Source organism: Zingiber officinale, chromosome 1B (genome assembly GCF_018446385.1).
Source record: "Zingiber officinale cultivar Zhangliang chromosome 1B, Zo_v1.1, whole genome shotgun sequence".
Classification (NCBI taxonomy): Eukaryota; Viridiplantae; Streptophyta; class Magnoliopsida; order Zingiberales; family Zingiberaceae; genus Zingiber; species Zingiber officinale.
In genome coordinates, this window is record NC_055986.1 from 165638071 (window position 1) to 165656224 (window position 18154).

Genomic DNA, 18154 nt, shown 5'->3' on the forward strand with positions numbered 1-18154 from the left:
AATCCAAAGAATTAGTTAGAAAGCCAAAGTTTTGACGTTAAAATATATGATCAAAGTGACAACAAAAGGTCCAACAAACTAATTGTTATATGAAAAAGGTTAGGCCAACTTAAAACTATAGTTTCAGAACAAATCAATTAGAAGGTCATCCGTAATTTTCAATCAACTTTAAGAGAATTATAAAATAAATAACGAAAGTTATCTGCAATGAAATCCAAGATTCAATTAGACAAAAATACCAAAGTAGTTTTACCTCATCAAATTTAACGTGCTACCTTAAACATGAATTACTATTACCACCTATCTAAGCATGAGATTAGATCATAATCATCTCATTCATTTTCTCATTTGGATGGCGCAGCGGTAGTGTAGAGGGTCGTCGGGGTGGTGGGAATGACGAGAAGGGTCGACTATTGCATCTCCAACTCGTTCAGATACTGCTCATAGTCTATCTCGATGATAAGGGAAACTACAAGGATGAGAAAGATGGTACCAACAATGCACGCGTCTTTTCCAGTGCTATGAAGGTGCTTCCTAGTCACAGTGGTAACCTCGGCAACGGTGGCCCTACCTCGCATGGCAATCGTAGACTCGTAAACAAAGCTCCACACATAGGAGAGCAAGCCATCAGCTCGTTCCGTAATCAAACTCTTTGACGGAGATAAAAGAGGAGATTAGGTTTTTTTGTAGAAAAAATAAAGTGGTTCGAAGATTTGTTCCTAGATGAATACTAAAAAGGAAGATGGAATATTATAGGAAAGAAAATGAGAAGGAATACGTGATTTAATCAACTCCAAAATAAGTATGTTTTTTAGATAATATACAAAATTAATTACGTGTTGGTGCAAGAAGTACCAGATAATCGAACTTGAGTTTTGATTATATTAAAGGGTTCAAAAGTTAAGATAACTTGTGATCTACCAAGTTGAACTAAATGTACAAGAAAGTCCTAAGTGGTCTTAGATAAAAATCTTAGTGGATTCTAGGCAGTTAAAAAATAATAACTACGATTAGACATCGAAGTCCTGATCCGGAAGATTGAACATTGAGCAAAGTCTTGGAACATATATGCCTTCCCTCGTAAAAATAAGTTCGGTTTAAACAAATGAAATACTGCGTGAAGAAATTTCAATTTTTACGGATTTACGCAATTTGTGGGTGAAGTTAAAGTAAATACAATTTTGAATCGAAGTACAAAAGAATTAATACACGTGTTTTCTCACGTCAATTTTAGGAATCCGTTCTATGGCCAAGGAAATCATGAAGGTTGATGATTCATCATGTTAATGGAAAATTTTGAACCTTTCATCTCTATCGATGCCGATATCGAATGAGCAGAATCGACCATACCAAAGGAAAATATCACGTCAAATGGACTGAGCAGGAGAAACCAGTAGCAGACCTCTCTCGATCTCGTAGGAAAGCTTCCATGTGAGATCTATTCATTTGAATCTATCAGAATAAAACTGAGAGTCTCATGAACCAGGCTGATCTTGTCGTTGGCACAACTACAAATCGTATGATGGGAGCATCACTGCAGCATAGCATCATCCTTGAGTTGAAGACGTTTGTTCTTGGTACAAATATAATCTGAACCACTGGGAGAAGGAACAGGATCAGAAAACCCTCCTCCGTGATGCTTCCATCCAGAACAGTACTAGAACAGAGTGGGTAGAATTGCCTACAGATGGTTCTCTCGAGTCTTGATCTTCATAATAGATAGTTAAAATCAGTTCAAAAATTGAGGAAAAAAATAATGTCTACTGGACATGAAAATTAAAATGCAGCTGAAGATATACTATGTCTTTCAAGAAATAAAACAAAAGAAATCATGCAAATGTGAGTTAGCTCGCAGAATGGAGTATCTAACGAAATTGACAACTAGGAATAAAACAGAAATACTTATACCTGAGTTTTGTTCATGGACTGCAACAGATGCTTCACGTAAATTTCTATTTCTAGTTATGTAAGAATGTGACGAGAAGCAATCACATTCACAGCCTTCCCAATATAAAATATCACTGTAAGTATCTGTCTTGTCCTGACCAACCTACTTGCCTGACAAGCACAACCGATCCTATTAACCTGTCCCACCCAATCCACCAGTCTGGTGTTTGGCCAGGCCCAGCCTGTTCTGCCCCATCTAACTTACCCAGTCCAAACAACTCAATCAGCCCATCCGACACAAATAAGTATTCATGGAACAAAGTAAAAAACTATTCTTTTTTATTAGGGAATCACAGTTCCGTGGCAACTTAGTGTTTCAAATTCATTTTGGCAACCAAATATCGGAATACTTATTCCACAAGAATTCAAACGAAATAAAATTCGTAGAACAATTCCTCTCCGACCAATTGGTCATTTATGATGAAAGTGAAGAGGGTTGAGAGTGATACATTCAGGAGTATTTATTATATCACATTTTCTTATAGTCCCCTCTTTATGTAAGATGGGAAAATTATTAGCTTTATTAGCTTAGATAGTCCCCTCTATCTTGATACAATTTATCATTACTATTCCTTTACCTACGCACCCCTCAAGTTGATATATTTACAACTAAACTCTAGTTTATTTACAAGTTGATCCTCAATATTCCATTCAAGCTGATTCATGAATATTATAAAAAACTAAATTATTACAATTATACTATATTATCGATCCCAGCATGTTGCATTCTCTCATGAAAAAGGTGATAGGAAGCAAAGTGCATGACATCTTGATTATCATATGTTTCATTGGTCTATTAGTAGCATTACCAAGGCTTATCTGAGCAAGATATACTTCTACACTTGATCTAGCCATGACAGTTTGCTTCATATTCTTCCAAGATTTTTAGTTGCCTTAAGAACACATTCTGCTGATGTAGATCTTAAATCTATGGAAAAATCAAACCAATATGCAGACAGCCATGGTCACAGTGAAGGAGACCTATTCCTAGAACATTCTTGAGATATGATAGGATCCTCGAGGCTACTTTCTGACAATCACAAATCTGCTATTCTCCTTAGCAGATTTGTGTTACTTTCTTATATATTGCATATTGGTTCTCAAAAATTTCATAGATTTGTTTCTGATTATATCTTTTCCAAGTGTTTTGGGCTTGATATGAAGAATGATTCATACTCGGCAACATGACAAATTGGCAATAAGCCTTCTACTTAATATCCTACACAGTCAAAGAACATATGTAATTCCTTCAGTTCCAAGCATATCAAAATACAACTCTCAAGCCCATGACGTCTTTATTTCATGGAGGCATCTCTATTGTTTGCATGACCCATGTATCCAGAGTTGTATAGATAATATAAATAAAAGAATGTATAATTAAGTTTAAGGAACTACTTAAAATATATCATTTTAACAAGTTTGTTCTGAATGTTTAGCATTAATACATATATCAAATCCAATTCTATAATTGTGTTGCTTAAATACAAAATTTATTTGTTTATTTCTACATGTTTAAAAAAATTCATGAGAAGCTAAGTTTCATTTAAGGACTACTTTTGAACTTAAATATTATAAAATGGGCTCAAAACTTAAGTTTAGACTCATGCTTAACAAGCTTTCAATTAACCAGCTTGAATATGAGGATTTAAGCTCACATAAGCACTAACTTTCTTTGTGGCAAATTTATTTTTTAATAGAAAGGAAAGGATAGTCCGGGACACAAAGCTTCCGCCAATGCGGAATCCCGGGAAGGGTCTATTGTACGCGGTCTTACCCTACTTTGCAAGAGATTATTTCCGAGACTCGAACCGTGACCTCTAAGTCACACGGCAACAACTTTACCATTCTAAATATATTTTTTTATTTAAAAAAAAAAATTGAATGTTATTCTTAGCTCAATTTGGGTAGATGACAGCCTTGGGCAGCAAAGGTAAGGTTAAGGGTAATTATTTATTTCCAAGTTAAAAAGATAACATTTTCCTAACCAAATATGAAGTGGTTTGTAAGTAAGAAAGAAACAAAGGGTGATGGGAACTAAAGAACACAAACAGAATTTGCCACTTGAAATAGCAGGGCCTCCGTTATTTATTCTAAAGTTCACACATGTAGAAGCAAAGCATGCAGATAATTGAATTTTCTTTTGCAATCCATTTGTCTGATGGAGAACAAATACAGAAACAAGTTTATTATCCTAAAGGTTCAGCAGATGATTATGACAATGAAGAAAAAAAGGAGAAAAAGGATATAATGATCTTAACCAAGGCTAAAGTCAGCTCCTTAATGCAAACTATTGGTAGATAACACCATTTCTTCTCCTAACCAAAGAGTTGAACAGGGTCAGTAATGACATAGCTATCTTAGTGTTCTTTTGCACATGCTAGACTCAACCATAAAAGGCATTTAAAGCATGCCATGCTTTGCATTTAGGTTGTTTGGGACTTATGGATGCAAGTAAATGGACCAAGCTAATTGGAATCAGCTATGATGCCATGGGCCAATACAATCGAACATGTAGGCCCTTATATTGATAAAAAAAATTATCTAATTTCAAACAGTAAAAATCATATCTTCTTGTTTTAAAATTTTCTAACTGCTACAGTCTCTTAGCTTACAAAAATGACCCTCTCTTTTGAAAAGTCAGTCATTTTCTCCAAGTTCAAATCATCTTCTCAATTTGACAAAATCTAACACTCAGTAGTCATAATTTTTCTCACCTACAAACACTACAGAAGCAGAAAATTTTGTACAGATAAATTTTCAATGACACAAGGTCCTAATGTCCTGATTCCTTGTAAAGGATTTAATAGATAAAAATGGAAAGTGAGGCATACCAAGTGCAGAATCCCTGGATTATTCTTTCAAATGATGCATTATAATGGAGTAGACTTCCAGCATGGCATCATTCAACTCACAGAACTTAAGCTTTCTAGCATGCACTGAGCTAAACTAGCATCAGCTTATAAAGAAGGCCTACTGTTCTGATAACCATGTTCAGAAGCTGGCACTCTGTTCCAAGAATTCAGCCCTTGAGAGCTACGCAAGTTGTCCACCCTTTGTCCAATTTCTGATGTCCTGACATCAGCTCCTATGTTGCTCTGTGATACTCGAGTCTGCTGAAAGATTTGTGATCTACTGTGAGACAATATTATGCGTATACGCTGTTGTATTGCACGTCGACGCAAAACAGTTGACCCTCCAACTCCATAAGGCTGAGACATAGAACTACAATTTTCCATTGATCTTGGTGACACATTCAGATCAATTTCGTGCAAAGTAGGTTGACTTGACCTATACAAATTTGTATTACCACGAAGAGTTAGAACCTCTGTTTCATTGTGTCTGCCTGATGCATCAGTATTGCCATCTGCTTGATCAATTCCAAAATCTTGATTTTGCAAGTATGATGAACGATCACCAGCAGATCGACAACAATCACAGTACCAATTGCCTTCGGGCACTTCCCTTCCAAGACCAACACAATATGTGTGAGCAGGTGAATCACAGATATCACACAGCAACATGAGACTATCATCGCCACCTTGATGGCATTCGATGCATACCACATTTTCATATGGATCCAGCATTCGCCTTATTTCTTCTTCAGAAGGTTGATAAACCTTTAGAAACAGGCAACAGTTAAGTAAAAAAAGCATATGAAATGTTGATGTACAAATTTGTAAATCTTTAATGTAAATGGAACATGCAAAAGAACAGTCACATATACACAGAATAATGAGATTCAATCTACCACTGCAGCAACATACAAATAGCAATATATATAATAATTTGAGTACTTGCTCTATTGTAGTAACTCATGCATAGTGCATCAGAGAAATAAAAGAATCATTTAGCTGCCAATAAGTTAGAACACACAAAATTTTCTTTCAATTAACTGTAGTCAATCAAATCAATTTGTAACTTCTTTGTGTGGATCCTTATTATATATGGATAAATATATATACAACTCAAATAGTTCCTAATAACTTAATCAATATAAATAATCATATGATTACATTAAGAAGTTGACCAATGTAGCATTAGTAATATGCGTTTCCACACAGTTAAAAAAGCAATTGTTAATAGACTGACTCTCCTTGAAGCTATTACAAAATGAACTGAATACCTGATCACGCTTTTCAACTTTTATAACTGCTTTCCTCAGACCAAACCCTGGATCTGATCTTGAGGACTTGGTAATGGTACCAAACCTCCTCTTGCAAATCGGACATCGTGACTCAACCTTTGACCATTCCATTATACACGCAAAACAAAAGAAGTGAGTGCAAGAATTCAACACTCCTCGAACTGTTGTTTTATGTTCCTCTGTCAAGCAAATACCACATAATGGCTTCCCCGAATCCTCATTTTCTTTCTCCTTGCCCTTCTCATCACCTTTTATTTGAGCAATTATCCTATCAGTCTGTGGCTGATCCACAATCCCATCAACTCTTAGATCCCTCAACACATCCTCAGACATATTATAATCATCATCTGAAGAAGAAACTGATTCCTCCAGTGATACTATTTGCCTTCTTTTCATAGACCTATTATTAGTCTTCTGGATATTCCTGCCCTTGTTCCTTGGTTCATCCAGCATAATGGTATCCCCTACAAAATCATCATCAGAAGTTACAAAATCAAAATCAGATGTATCCGACTCCTCCACAGACTTCTTCTTGATGATCTTTGATGTTGAGCTCTTTTTCCTCCTTGTTTTGTTGGGCTTTTTAGTCTTTCTACTGGCAGCAACACGATCTTTCACAATAAAATCATCATCCTCAGATCTCTTCTGGCATCTGTTTCCCATTTTCTCCTGCCTCAAATTCCTCAGATTCTGCATCTTTCCACCTTTCCTTTTTTGTCCTCGTTTTTTCAATCCAAGAGGCATGAAGGCTTCTTCATCAACAAGATCCTGCTCGTCAGGTGAGAAATCCTCATCCTCTTCGTCTTCTTCCTCCATCTCCTCTTCCTCATAATCTGAACCTTTGGCCTTTTGGTGGCGAGACTTAATTGCAGGTGAATTTCTACTCCTCCCCTTCTTCCTGAGGGATAAAATTTGTTTTTCTTCACCTTCTTCCTCCAGATCATCCTCAAAATATGAACCTTTGGGCTTTTGGTGGCTAGATCTAACAGCAGATGTGTTACTGTTCTTCCCCCTCTTCCTAAACGATAAAATTTCCTTTTCTTCGGCTTCTTCTTCTTCCTCGTAATCCAAACCTTTGGCCTTTTGGTAGTGAGATCTAACCGCAGGTGAATTTCTCTTATTTCTCCTCTTCCTAAGCGATATAATTTCTTCTTCTTCGTTTTCTCCTCCTCCTCCTTCTTCCTCTTCCTCTTCCTCTTCTTCTTCTTCTTCTTCTTCTTCTTCTTCTTCTTCTTCTTCTTCTTCTTCTTCTTCTTCTTCCTCCTCCTCCTCCTCCTCCTCCTCTTCCTCGGCCTTATAATCATCGTCGTTGTCATAGTACGAAACCCTAGATTTCTTCGCCGGCCTCTTCTTGGCTCCGGAAGAGTACTTTATACGCTTCGGTCCCGGGCCCAACGAGATCTCATCGGCCTCAGCTTCCATCCGATCGCCACCATCGGAATCGCTGGTGGACCCACCAAACACGAACTCCTCCTCAGAAGCATCGGACGCGTCAAGAAGGGGCTCATCAGAGCTCTCCTCCTCCTCCTCCTCTTCTTCCATCACATACTCCTCATCGTCGGAGGCCTTGGATCGCTGCTGGCGCCTCCGCCCGGGAGGTGCGGTTGGCTTGTAGATGACCCTCCCGCCGCTCGCCATACCTCCTCCAACAACAACGCGTCTCCTGCGGCAACAAGTGCCAAACCTCCGAGAATTCCCAAACCAACAATTTCTTTCCCCCGCAGAAAGTAAGTTGAGATCGGAAGCAAAGCGAGCGGCACCAATCCGCTCTGGCCTTCCCTTCTCTCCTGTGACGAGATCGAATAGAGAATCGATCAAACCGCTTTGTGCGAATTTCCCTTTTGGATCGCCGTAGCTTCTCGAGCAAGAATGAGAGGAGAGGAGAGGAGAGGAGAGGGTTTGGTTGGCGGTGGCGTGGCGACTGGGATGTGCACGATCCGCGACAAGGCGAGCAAGAGAGCGTGAAAAATGAAACGCCTACGGATATAAATGAGTTGTCGTCCAGGTAAACATAATAGTGGAACAGGTTGGCACGGCAATTTTGAATTCTTGCATTAGAAGATAAGGTAGGTGGGTCATTTTTTGAAATACCTAAAGTTAACCGACTTGTTAAAAAATTTCTTTTAGTCAGGGCGATAAATGAATCTTCTGTGAATAAATTTGACGTTGAAGCTGATAAGAATTTATATGTTCGTTGAATATATATATATATATATATATATATATATATATATATATATATATAATTAAATAGGTAAAAATTTTAAACAATCCAATAAATTGGAATTAAAAGTTTGATGACTTCTAATGAACCAAGCTTAAATAAAGTTTGAATCCAACTCAAACTCATAAAAAAAAAAATTAAGTCAAATTTAAAAAATTATTTCAATTGTTTAGATCATTTTAGGCACAACTTGATTTGACTATGTTACCTTATCAAATAAAGTTAAACACTCCAAAATTTTACTTTATTTGACTTGTTTACTTTCCTACTTTTAGATGGTGTTTGGTTTAGGGGTATGAGAATGAGAAATTGGAATGATTCTTTTTTGTTGTATTTGGTTAATGAAAATGGAAATGAAATATTGGAATAAAATCTAAATTTTTGGGAATGGATGAAACTCATCCCTCCCCTCAAGTTTGATATCTCATTCCAAAAGTTAAGTTCTTTCAACTTCCAATCAATTTTAACTTTCAACCAATCAGATTCATTGATATATTCATCGTGTTGATAATGGTCTTCAAAGTCACAATTTGATCGAGATTTGATCGTTCAGGCTGAATTTTTTAGCTCCATCGGTGGCTAATGTGTTGGGAGGTCCGTTACTAGATTTTATCATGGACAAAGACGAGTAAATAAGAAAGACATGAAATAGAAGAAGGGACAATTGATTGTCCGCCGTTAAGTTTTTAAATTTAGGCAAGAACCTTTTCATCACATCATCAGCTGGGCAAACTATCGTTCACTTGCTTTAGAGATTGTCCTCAAAGGTTTTCTCCATCGGAGAAGCCTATAGAGTATCAGCGAAGACTTTACATCCGTGGGCCAACATTACATCCGTGATATTCACCTGGGAAGTGTTGGTGCAGTCAGCACCCACGTCTGGCAACGACAAGATTTTACTAAGTTGAATAACGGAAATGCTCCTCCACAGATCTAACAAATATGGCATCAATGGTGTTGTTGCCATTGTCAATAGTGGTGAACCCCACTTTACCCCCTTTGAAGTTGGTGACGTTAATGAAGCTAGAGAAGCCAAGCATGGTTCTGGACTTTCAGTGGCTTGGTACATGGTGGCAAATAAGATCGTGGCATTGGTAATCTTATGAAGGTTCTTGGAGTCGAAATAGTCAAGGAGGACATGGATGAAGAGGACATTTTTAAAGAGATGAGAGGGTATTTTTTAGAGAGGAGGATGTGGACGAAGAGTGTTGGGATCTTGATCACCGGTTAGAGGGGGGTGAATAGACAATCACTCACTTTATTGGCTTTTCTATACTTGTTAGCGCAACGAAAATACACAACCAAATATGAAAGCTGACCCTAGAGATAAGAAGAAAGAAAACAAGCCTAACATGTTTGTTTACGTGGTTCAGAGATGATACTTTTACTCCACGGCTGTTCGTGAGGTGGACAATCCCTCAATCCATCTGTCGATTATATAAGTACCCCGTGATAGTTTTAATGTGATCAACCAAGTCACGTTAAATCCTGTTATCTTTTGATGTATTGTGTCTAAGTGTATAAGAACTTAAGAGAACAGGAAATCGAGCGAAAGACGTAGCTAGTGAGAACGACAACACGGAAGAGAGTCGACGGGCTAGGTGCGTCCGAGGGATGAGGCTCTACGAAAGAGTATGTTGGCTGACGAGAAGAGCACGTGGCGTTTCCAAGGGATGAGAAGCCGGAGCAAAAGATTGCTCGAGAAGGTCAAAAAATGGGTTCGAATGAGCCATATTCCGGATGGACAAAATCACCTAAGCGAACAGAGCCAGAGTAGAAGACCCGGATAGAAAGTCAATGTGGAGTTGACTGGAGTCCGGGCGCCTGGAGTCCAGTGCTCGGAGCTACTGCAGGCGCCCAAACTGATTTTGTCCAGCCGAGGGCACCTTGGCAAGGCGCCCCTAGTCGAAGGCGGTCCGGGGCCCAGAACTGCTCTAAGTGCCTGGACCAGATAAAATATATTTTCACCCATTTTGCGTAACTGTTGCGATGTGAATAAAGTTTTATCCACACTCAGGTGCCCAGAGTCCTTTCAGGCACCCGGATCACTCGACTAGTGAGCTATAAATAGAGCCTTGGTTTTCTCCTTCAGAATAACACTTCTGTATTCGATTTTTTTCACCCTATTCTTCAATTGTCTGTGCGTTCAACGTTCTGTACGAGGTTTCTCCACCTCCGACCTATGTTTATAAAGGAGTTGATTAGTTGAGTTTCATTTACCTTAGATTAGCAACATCCCTGATTGCAAACCAAGTAAATCCTTTTGTCTCGTACTTCTTTTATTCATTTTAGATTATTTTAGTAAAGTATTTGTCTTATTCAAAGTTGTAAAGTTGAGAAAGGTATTATTATTTTCTTAGGGCAATTCACTCCTTCTTGTTGGCTGTCAAGGGACCAACAAGTAGTATCAGAGCTCAACTGCTTCAGAAAGACTAACTGTCGATTGAAGCACAGAAGATGATGGTCGGACCGAGAATCTATCCGCCTAAGTTCGAGGGGGAGTTCATGACTTGGAGAAAGAAAATGGAGATATTCTTCAAAACAAATTTTGAATTATTAATAATTATGAAGTATGATTTTGTAGCACCGAAGGATCAACAAGGAAATGACAAAGAAGAACATCAATGGACGAAAAAGGAGCAAGCCGACTTTGTGGCAAACAGCAAGGCAGAATTTCATCTGTTGAGCGTTTTACCACCACAAGAAGTCAACAAGATCAGAGCCTATGAGTCAGCCAAGGAGTTTTGGAAAAAATTCTTGGAACTACACGAAATGACCTCAGAGGTAAAACTCATGAGACTGGACCTACTCCAGAACCATATCAGCAACCTCCAGTTTGAAAAAGGCGAAACAGTCACATACCTCCACTAAAGGATCAAAACACGCATCACCGAACTTACGAATCTCAAAGAAAAGGTAATCAGCCGAAATTCACTAAGGTAGGCACTTAACACTTTCCCTAAAACATTTGAATGGTCAACCCTAGTATATACATATTACATCTCTAAGGACCTAAAGGTAAGTACTTTAGAGGAATTATTTTCTATATTTGAAGTACATGAAACTAGATGTGTAAATCTAAAAAAGAAGCACAAACAAAATATTGCCTTAAAGGCAAAAATCGATGAACCATAGTCCGAAACTTCTCTCGATGATGATGAAATGGAATTTATGATAAGGAAGTTTAAAAAATTCTTTAAAGCCAATAAATTCAATCAAGAGTAGGCCAAAAGAAGAAAAAAAGAGTAAGGTGCTATCATTGCAATGAAGAAGGGCATGTCAAAGATAACTATACAAAACTGAATAAAAGGATAAAGACAATGACAAAAGACCAACCCAGAAGAAAAACAAAAAATCTAAAGACAACATGGGATGAAACGTCGTCGTCATCAGATTAAGAAGTCGTAGCCTATGCTGGACTTGCACTGATGGCAAGTCACCAAGAAGACAATCAAGCAAGTACATCCGAGATGAGCATCGATGAAGGGAGAGCAACGTTAGAAGAAAGCAGCAATACAGGAGGAGCTTCAGATAATGAGATTGACCTAAGTCAGGTACGATATTTACCTCCTGACCAGTTATTTAAATTTATTAAAATTTTATCAAAAAAAATTCTGTCAATTAGAAAATGATAATAAAAAATTATTTAAAAAAATGAGTTAAAAGGAAATTTAGCAACATCTTGTCAATTAAAAGATTTCTACAAACTAAAAATTAAAATGAAAAATTAAAAGTAGAAATAGAAAATTTTAAAAATTTTGCATGTTCGAATATAGTTATTTCAAATTTTAAAAGATTAAACTGGCAATTTAGATATCATAAGGGTCAAATTAGAATAATATCAGAAAAATATATTTCGAAATTTTTTTTGATTAATCATGTAGAAAGGAACATATATTGGGTTCCAAACCCATGCTTATATTAAATGTTTATGCATGTTTTTTTAAATTGATTAATATTCTAAATAAATTATTTTATTTCTATTGAAAATTAATTAGATATTAATTTTTTCGACAAAAATAATTTATTTAAAATTTTTTCCATAGAATTATTTTTGAAAAAAATATTTTGTTGTGAAAATTCATCAAGTTCTGTATCCAAGAAAATATTTTTTAAATTATTATTATTATTATTAAATTTTCTATGAATTTTTTATTAAAATACTAATTTTTAATATTAAAAATCCTCGAACATGCAATTTATTTAAAAATTTTTGAACAATTATAATTTTACAATTATTTTTTAAAAAACTACTTTATAAATCAGAAAAGTTTAGGGTGCATTTGGTACATGCGTTTTCTAGAAAATAGAAAACGACCTTTTGTCATTTTCTATTTTCCTAGAAAACACTAGCTATTTTTTTAGAAAACAAGCACGAAAAACGCAAACCAAACACCATTTTTCAGAAAACGCGCGTTTTCCAGAAAATGAAAATGGAAAACGCGCGTACCAAACACACCCTTAGATTTTTAAAACTTTTAAGTTCCTAATTTTCCTGGACGTTAATACTTTTTTCCCCTTACTTATTAATTTTTCCCTTAGAAGTTATTTCTTATCTCTTTTCAAATATTACTCCTATTTTAATATGCTCAAAGGAGGAGAATTAGAGATTAAGTCTATGGGGAGGGTACATTTTTTTTGCATTAAATCTTATTAATTGTAAATTATATACTTATTTTTTTACCTATTTTTACTGTTATTTGTGTTTGATTTATCCTAACTTAACTTGGGTTGCTCACATCAAAAAGGGGAGATTGTAAGTATCTCGTGGTAGTTTTAATGTTATCAACCAAGTTAAGTTAGGCCTTGTTATCTTTTGATACCTTGTGTCTAAGTGTGTAGGAACTTAGGAGCACAGAAAATCGAGTGAAAGATGCAGCTAACGAGAAAGGACGACACGAAAGCGAGTCGACGGGCTTTGTGCGTTCGAGGGACGAGGTGCTGCGGAAGAGTACGCTAGCGGATGAAAAGGAAGCACGTGACGTTTTCGAGGGATGAGAAGATGGAGCAGAAGGTTGCTTGAGAATGCCGAAAAATGGGTTTAGGTGAGCCCTAATCCGGATGTCCAAAATCACCCAAGTGAGCAAAGTCGGAGCTGAAGACCCAGACAGAAAGTCAACATGGAGTGGACTAGAGTCTAGGCACCCAAAGTCTGAGCGGTCGGAGCTACTCCAGGCGCTCGGACCTCTTTGTCCAGCCGAGGGCACCTTGGCGAGGCACCTCTTGTTAAAGGTGATTCAGGCGCTCAAAGCTGTTCCAGGCGCCCAAACTAGATAAAATATATCTTCGCCCATTTTGCATAGCCGTTGCGATGTAGATAAAGTTTTATCCACACCCAGACACCCGGAATGATTGTTGGTGCAGTTTGCACTAACGGTCTAACTCGGGTTTTGATGAATGACAAGTGAGTTATTTAGGTATTTTGTGATCTAATTACGTTACCAAGTTTGCAGGAATTGATGAGTCTGAAGGACCGAACACCAGGTTGAAATCCAGCTAAATCTGCGGGACCGGATAGCTAGTGTGAAGTCCAGATAGGTCAACGGACCGATCGGATATCTGGCAAAAAGTCCGGTTGGGTCCGCGGGATCGGACAACTGGCAGAAGTCCAGTTGGGTTTGCGGACCGGACAACTAGCATAAAGACTTGGTGGGTCAAGACACAAGTCAACAGCAAGCTGGTAAGTTAAGGTAAGTCACTGGAGGAGAGTAACTAAGTGAGGATGCGTCCCGAGTTGAGGAACAGTAGGCGTTGATCCAGTTTATGTCCATTTTAGATCCCTAAATTGAGACCTTGACTAATTCCTGGTCCTACGAGGACAGGAACTAATTACTACTCTTTATTATAACTGTGTTGACTTTATTTTGTAGGGTAGATGTTCTAGTTTTGGACTAACACATTTTGCAGAAAAAAAAGAGCACAAAAACCTTCGGATGGACAGTACTCGAAGGCACCTTCAAACTGTTTACGGAGGCGCCTTCAATGGCTATGGAAAGCGCCTTTTGGAGGATAAAAGTTCACTGATTCGACGATAAGTTTTAGCAAATTCTGGGATCAGATTTGACCCATTGGAGGCACCTTCAATGCCTATGGAAGGCGCCTTCCATGCCCTATTTAAGGCAGTCTCGATCAAGCTTCATTCAACAACTCATATACGAGCTACGCATCAATTCAAGGTTCCAACTGCTCTGACTTCCTGCTGCGACTCTGCTACGACTCTACTGCAAAGTTGCTGCACTCGACAACTGCTCCAAGGACTCTCTATCGTGGCTAGCAGATTGACACCGACATTCGTACGCTCTCAGTTCAATCCCTACTGTCGGTAACAAAGTCATTCTTTTTGTACTTAATTTTAGCAAACGATAAGTGTAGTTTGTTACACTTTTCCGATCTCTTTGTACTCGATCTCCTCATCTAGATGTACTAAAAGAGGTTTTTTAGTGGATTACTTATCGATAGGTCCGCGGGACCTGGGTCTTAGAGTAGGAGTCGTTGAAGGCTCCACACCAAGTAAACTGCTTGTGTTCGTATTATTTTTCATTTGTCTATTCTCTTATTCCGTTGTGTTCATACTTTGAATTAAAAATCAAAAAGAACGAGATTTTCAAAACCACATGATTCACCCTCCCTTTCATGTGTGACTCGATCCAACAAGTGGTATCAAAGCAGGTTCTACTCTGAGTTGGTGTAACCACCAATCAAGCTAGGGGAAATTGTTTTCAGATTTTAGTTTTTCGTATTCAATTTGAATTGGTAGAACTTACCCTTTCAAATAACAATTTCTTGTTCGCTTTTTAACTTAAAGTTAGTGTAACACCACTCAAGCTATTTGGAATTTCTTACTTTTCTTCTAAAATTCTGCTAATACAAGACCAAGTCTTGGCACCTTTCTTTGGTTTTCTATCTACATCTCTAAATAGCCCAAAACGAAGGGTACAATACCATTCATCCACCACTCTTCAACTGGGATGATTTTTCATACTAGAAGAAGCGGATGGAGATGTACCTAAAAAACAAACTTCGACCAATGGTTTGGCATCACCAAAGGATTTAGAAGGGATAACATCTATGCAATTAACCTAACCATCTCTTCACTTATGTGTCACTTCCCAAAAGGAAGAAACCTAGTTATAGCATAAAAGAATGTCCCATGCCAACTTTAGAAACCTAACAAAATTAAATAGATTAGTTAGAAGCTTACCAAAATTACCCAACTTAGAGTCAATAATCTGTAATGCTTGTCAACAAGAAAGCAAACCAAGTAAACACACAAATCAACTAATCAAACTCAAACTAATTCAATACTAGAATTATTACACCTTGACCTATTTGACTCCCATAGAATCAAATCCATAAATGGAAGTCTCTATTGTCTAGTAATAATAGATGATTAATCAAGATTCATCTAGATAAAATTCTTAAAAAATAAAGATGAAACTTTTGAAATATTCAGTAACTTTTGCAAATAAACTAAAAATAAAAAAGATCAAAAAATTAAACGAATTAGAAGTGATAACGGAGGTGAGTTTAAAAATCACAACTTTAATCAATTTTGCTTTGTTATCATCATGAATTTTACTGCCCTAAAACACCCCAATAAAATGGAATAGTGGAAAGAAGGAATATAACCCTACTTGAAGCCTCCAAGACAATACTAAACGAATATAAACTTCTAAAATATTTTTGGGCAAAAGTTGTTAGTACAACCTGCTATGTACAAAACAGAACCACAATAAATAAAAATAATAATAAGACTTCATTTGAACTCTATTATAAGAAAATACCCAATATTAAATATTTTAAAGTATTTGGATGCCCAATCTATATATTAAATATAAGATAACACTTAGAAAAATTTCCCTCAAAAGTAGAAAATGGAATTTTTATAGATTACTCATTAAACAATAGAGGGTACAGAGTCTATAACAAAAATATACTAAGCATTAAAGAAACCACAAATGTAAAGTTTGAGGAATCTACCTTGAACTTAGAACAAACTCATATTCAACCAATTGATTTTATAAGAGGTAGCACAAGTCAAGGGAGAGCAAGTGAAAACCTAAGTCAAGAATATGAAGAAGAATATCAACCACAAGAAAATGAACCAACTAAAATAATAAGGGTTAACCCAAACCATCTACTTGAATAAATAATTGGTGACCCAAACCTAAGAATCCAAACCAGATCAGCCTCTAGAAATGTAAGCCAAATAACTTTAATCTCTAATATCAAATCCAAAATAATAGAAGAATCATTAAGTGATCCAGATTGGATCTTAGCTATGCAAGAAGAATTGACCCAATTTAAAAGAAATAAAGTATGAGATCTAGTTCTATTATCGGAACATAAAAAAATTAATAGCAACAAAATGGGTTTTTAGAAATAAATTAAATGAAAAAAGGGAAGTTGTTAGAAACAAAGTCAGATTAGTAGCAAAAGGCTTTAGTCAGGTTGAGGGACTTGACTATGATTAAACTTATGCCCTGGCCGCCAAACATGAATCAATTAGAATGTTATTAAGCTATGCGGCCCATAAGAGTTTCAAATTATATCAAATGGATATTAAATCAGCCTTTCTAAATGGACTAATTAAGGAAGAAGTATATATAGGTCAACCTCCAGGGTTTGAAAACCTGGAATACACTAACTATGTGTTTAAACTAAAGAAAGCCCTTTATGGCCTAAAACAAGCTCCTAGAGCATGGTATGAAAGGTTGACCACATACTTAATCTCAAAAAGCTTCAGACAAGGTCAAGTAGATCCAACCCTATTTGTCAAAACAATTAATATAATCAAGATTTTTTTATAGCTCAAATCTACATAGATGATATAATATTTGGGTCAACTAATTCAAAACTCCTATAAGAATTCATAATATTAATGGAACAAGAATTTAAAATGAGTCTAGTAAGACAACTAACATTTTTCCTAGGTCTACAAATCAAACAAACAAATGAAGGAACTTACGTTTATCTGTTGGTGCAGCGGAGACCGGCAAGAGGGGGGTGAATTGCCTGCGAATAAAAACTAAACCCTCCTCAAGGCTTCCAACTTAAATAATAAAGCAACAGTTATGAAATTCAACAGAACTAAAATAAACAGAAATAAAAGACTCAGCTATTTACTTGGTTACAACCAAGAAGGTTGTTAATCCAAGGCAGTAAGAGAGTGCACTAAAAGAAGTCTCTTTCTCTGAAGGCGGAGTAGCCTTTTACACTTGAAGAGCACAGAACTGTTGCTTAGGAAATGAAAGTATAGGAGTTGTATTTCGAAATCGTTCGTATTCGTTGTTCTTTACAGCTGCTCGAGACCCTCTTTATATAGGGGTTCTAGAGCTTATTGGATGACCTGATCTTCGGGATCAGGTTTTGACTCGAGAGGGAACGGTCGACCGATCCCTAGGTTAGGTCGACCGAACCTGCTGTACCTGCCTAGTCTTCTATCCAGGTGCAGTCTCTGTGGATCGAGCTTAGGTTCAGTCGACCGATCCTTTTGTTCGGTCGACCGATCGGCCAACGTCTCCAGCTGAGTTGGCCCGATCAAACTGCTCGACTTGGTCTCTAGATAAACTCGGGTTCGGTCGACCGATCAGTAGGTTCGGTCGACCGATCAGCTCCACCAACGGTCAGCTTCTAACGTGGCATTTTGTTGGTGCAATCGACCTAGGTTTTGATGTGTGTGTCAAAGAGTTTAAGTTAGGCTTTCATATGTATTTGATATGTGTTTGAGTCTTGTAGGACTTTGTGGAACACATGAGAACTTGGTGCGGCCAAGTGTAGGAAGCTCATCCAAGGGCTCGGATCGTTGAGTCGATGAAGGATGGTGTGGAAGACATCCG

The 18154-nt window shown here is 37.2% G+C and overlaps 1 protein-coding gene across 1 annotated transcript; it reads right to left on the bottom strand.

The window, feature by feature from the left end:
• Positions 1-1057: 1057 nt before the first annotated feature.
• Positions 1058-8065, bottom strand: LOC121988958 (probable serine/threonine-protein kinase kinX). Its single transcript, XM_042542701.1, has 3 exons — positions 6071-8065; positions 4779-5564; positions 1058-1708 (listed from the first exon to the last, which is right to left on the bottom strand). The coding sequence occupies exons 1-2, from the start codon at positions 7727-7729 to the stop codon at positions 4905-4907; spliced, it is 2319 nt and encodes a 772-aa protein (XP_042398635.1). The 5' UTR covers positions 7730-8065; the 3' UTR covers positions 1058-1708; positions 4779-4904.
• Between the last annotated feature and the right edge of the window lie 10089 nt (positions 8066-18154).